We start from the raw sequence: 1,785 nt of genomic DNA, 5'->3' as shown, positions 1-1,785 counted from the left end.
CCCCCCCCCCCCCCCCCCCCCTCCTGGGTCAGGGTGTGTGATTGTGCGGTGTGTGTGTTTCAGGGTGCGCTGACCTCCACCTGCTGGACATGCTGAGTCCCATGGAGAGGAAGAGGCAGGGCTACATCCACGAGCTCATCGTCACCGAGGAGAACTACGTCAATGACCTGCAGCTCGTCACGGAGGTAAACACACACAGTACAGCACAGGTGTGTGTGTGTGTGTCTCGAGTCCCTTGGGGGGGGGGGGGGGCAAAACCCGGACCCTCGCAAATACACAACAATTAGGGTTCACAATAGCTGGCCTAGTTGTGCGCCAAAGCAAAAACCTGGAAACTACTATTTTTGGGGATTTTTTGTTATTGCCACTCTTATTCTAACCCCAACCGGTCGTCAGACACCGCCTACCAAGAGCCTGGGCCTGGTTCTGGGCCTGGGTCTGGGTCTGGGTCTGTCCCAGGTTTGTTCCTAAAAGGATGCTTTCTCTCGCCACTGTGGCACTGTGCACTGATTGTGGTCTAGACCTGCTCTATCTGTAAATTATAGAGTGTGGTCTAGACCTGCTCTATCTGTAAATTATAGAGTGTGGTCTAGACCTGCTCTATCTGTAAATTATAGAGAGGGCTAGACCTGCTCTATCTGTAAATTACAGAGCGTGGTCTAGACCCGGTCTATCTGTAAATTATAGAGTGTGGTCTAGACCTGCTCTATCTGTAAATTATAGAGTGTGGTCTAGACCTGCTCTATCTGTAAATTATAGAGTGTGGTCTAGACCTGCTCTATCTGTAAATTATAGAGTGTGGTCTAGACCTGGTCTATCTGTAAATTATAGAGTGTGGTCTAGACCTGCTTTGAGACTCCGAAATTCCCACACATATTCAGACAAGGTTGTTGTGAGTCCCGCAGTGGACCTGGTTTTAGTCCGACCCCCCCCCCCCCCCCCCCCCCCCCCCCACGTCTGTCCACAAGAGAAAAGCCCCCAAAAATCTTAAATATTAATCTTAAAATAAAGAAAGCATTGTTTGGCTCGATTTGCTTAATTCTTTATTAGCTAAGGAACATTTTTAGCTGACTTTTTTTAGGGTTTTATGTGAAACACGCCATAAAATAGTCCCAAATGTTACTTTTTTTTCGAAAAATATAACCCATGTCAATAAACTACACATGTCCTTCTAGTGAAATAAATTGACCCAAAGGTCAAAGTGAAAACTTCAAATCAGAGGGAAACAAGCTGTCTCTGACTTTTTTGGGGGGTTGTAATTATGTCATATAGGACTTAAAAAAAAGAGCCAATTTTGGTTGAACCCAGTTGCTCAAACAAAACTCAGGATTACCAACACAAACTATGGATGTCAACTATCAAATGGATTGATTTGGGGCGCTCTCTCCTTTTTTACCGTCTATATAAAGAAAAAACTCTAAAATGTGGATTTTCTGTCGTGGGATTTGAATGTGACAGTAGTAATACCTGGGTTTTGATTACTATTGGTGAAGGTTGTGTTCAGTTTTCTCTCTCTCTCTGTGTGTGTGTGTTTGTGTGTGTGTGTGTGTGTCTGTGTGTGTGTGTGTGTGTGTGTGTGTGCAGATCTTCCACAAACCCTTGTTGGATTGCGAGCTGCTGACGGATAAGGAAGTAGCCATGATCTTCGTCAACTGGAAGGAGCTCATCATGTGTAACATCAAACTGCTCAAGTAAAGACAGTAGTACTAGTACCAGTAGTACACTCTCAGGCACCCTGGGAACCAGTAGTACCAGTAGTACACTCTCATGCACCCTGGGAACCAG

General features: G+C 45.6%; 1 protein-coding gene across 1 annotated transcript in view; it reads left to right on the top strand.

The window, feature by feature from the left end:
- Positions 1-1,785, top strand: part of LOC117960513 (intersectin-1-like) — a 33,897-nt gene that overhangs the window by 26,787 nt on the left and 5,325 nt on the right. Inside the window, 3 exon segments of the mRNA XM_034898459.1 lie at positions 45-185; positions 1,585-1,691; positions 1,693-1,757. Of these exon segments, the coding sequence (XP_034754350.1) occupies positions 45-185; positions 1,585-1,691; positions 1,693-1,757 (313 nt within the window).

The sequence above is a fragment of the Etheostoma cragini genome, chromosome 17 (assembly GCF_013103735.1).
Source record: "Etheostoma cragini isolate CJK2018 chromosome 17, CSU_Ecrag_1.0, whole genome shotgun sequence".
Taxonomy (NCBI): domain Eukaryota; kingdom Metazoa; phylum Chordata; class Actinopteri; order Perciformes; family Percidae; genus Etheostoma; species Etheostoma cragini.
Note: the sequence above shows the minus strand (reverse complement) of the source record. Positions and strands in the feature narration are given on the sequence as shown.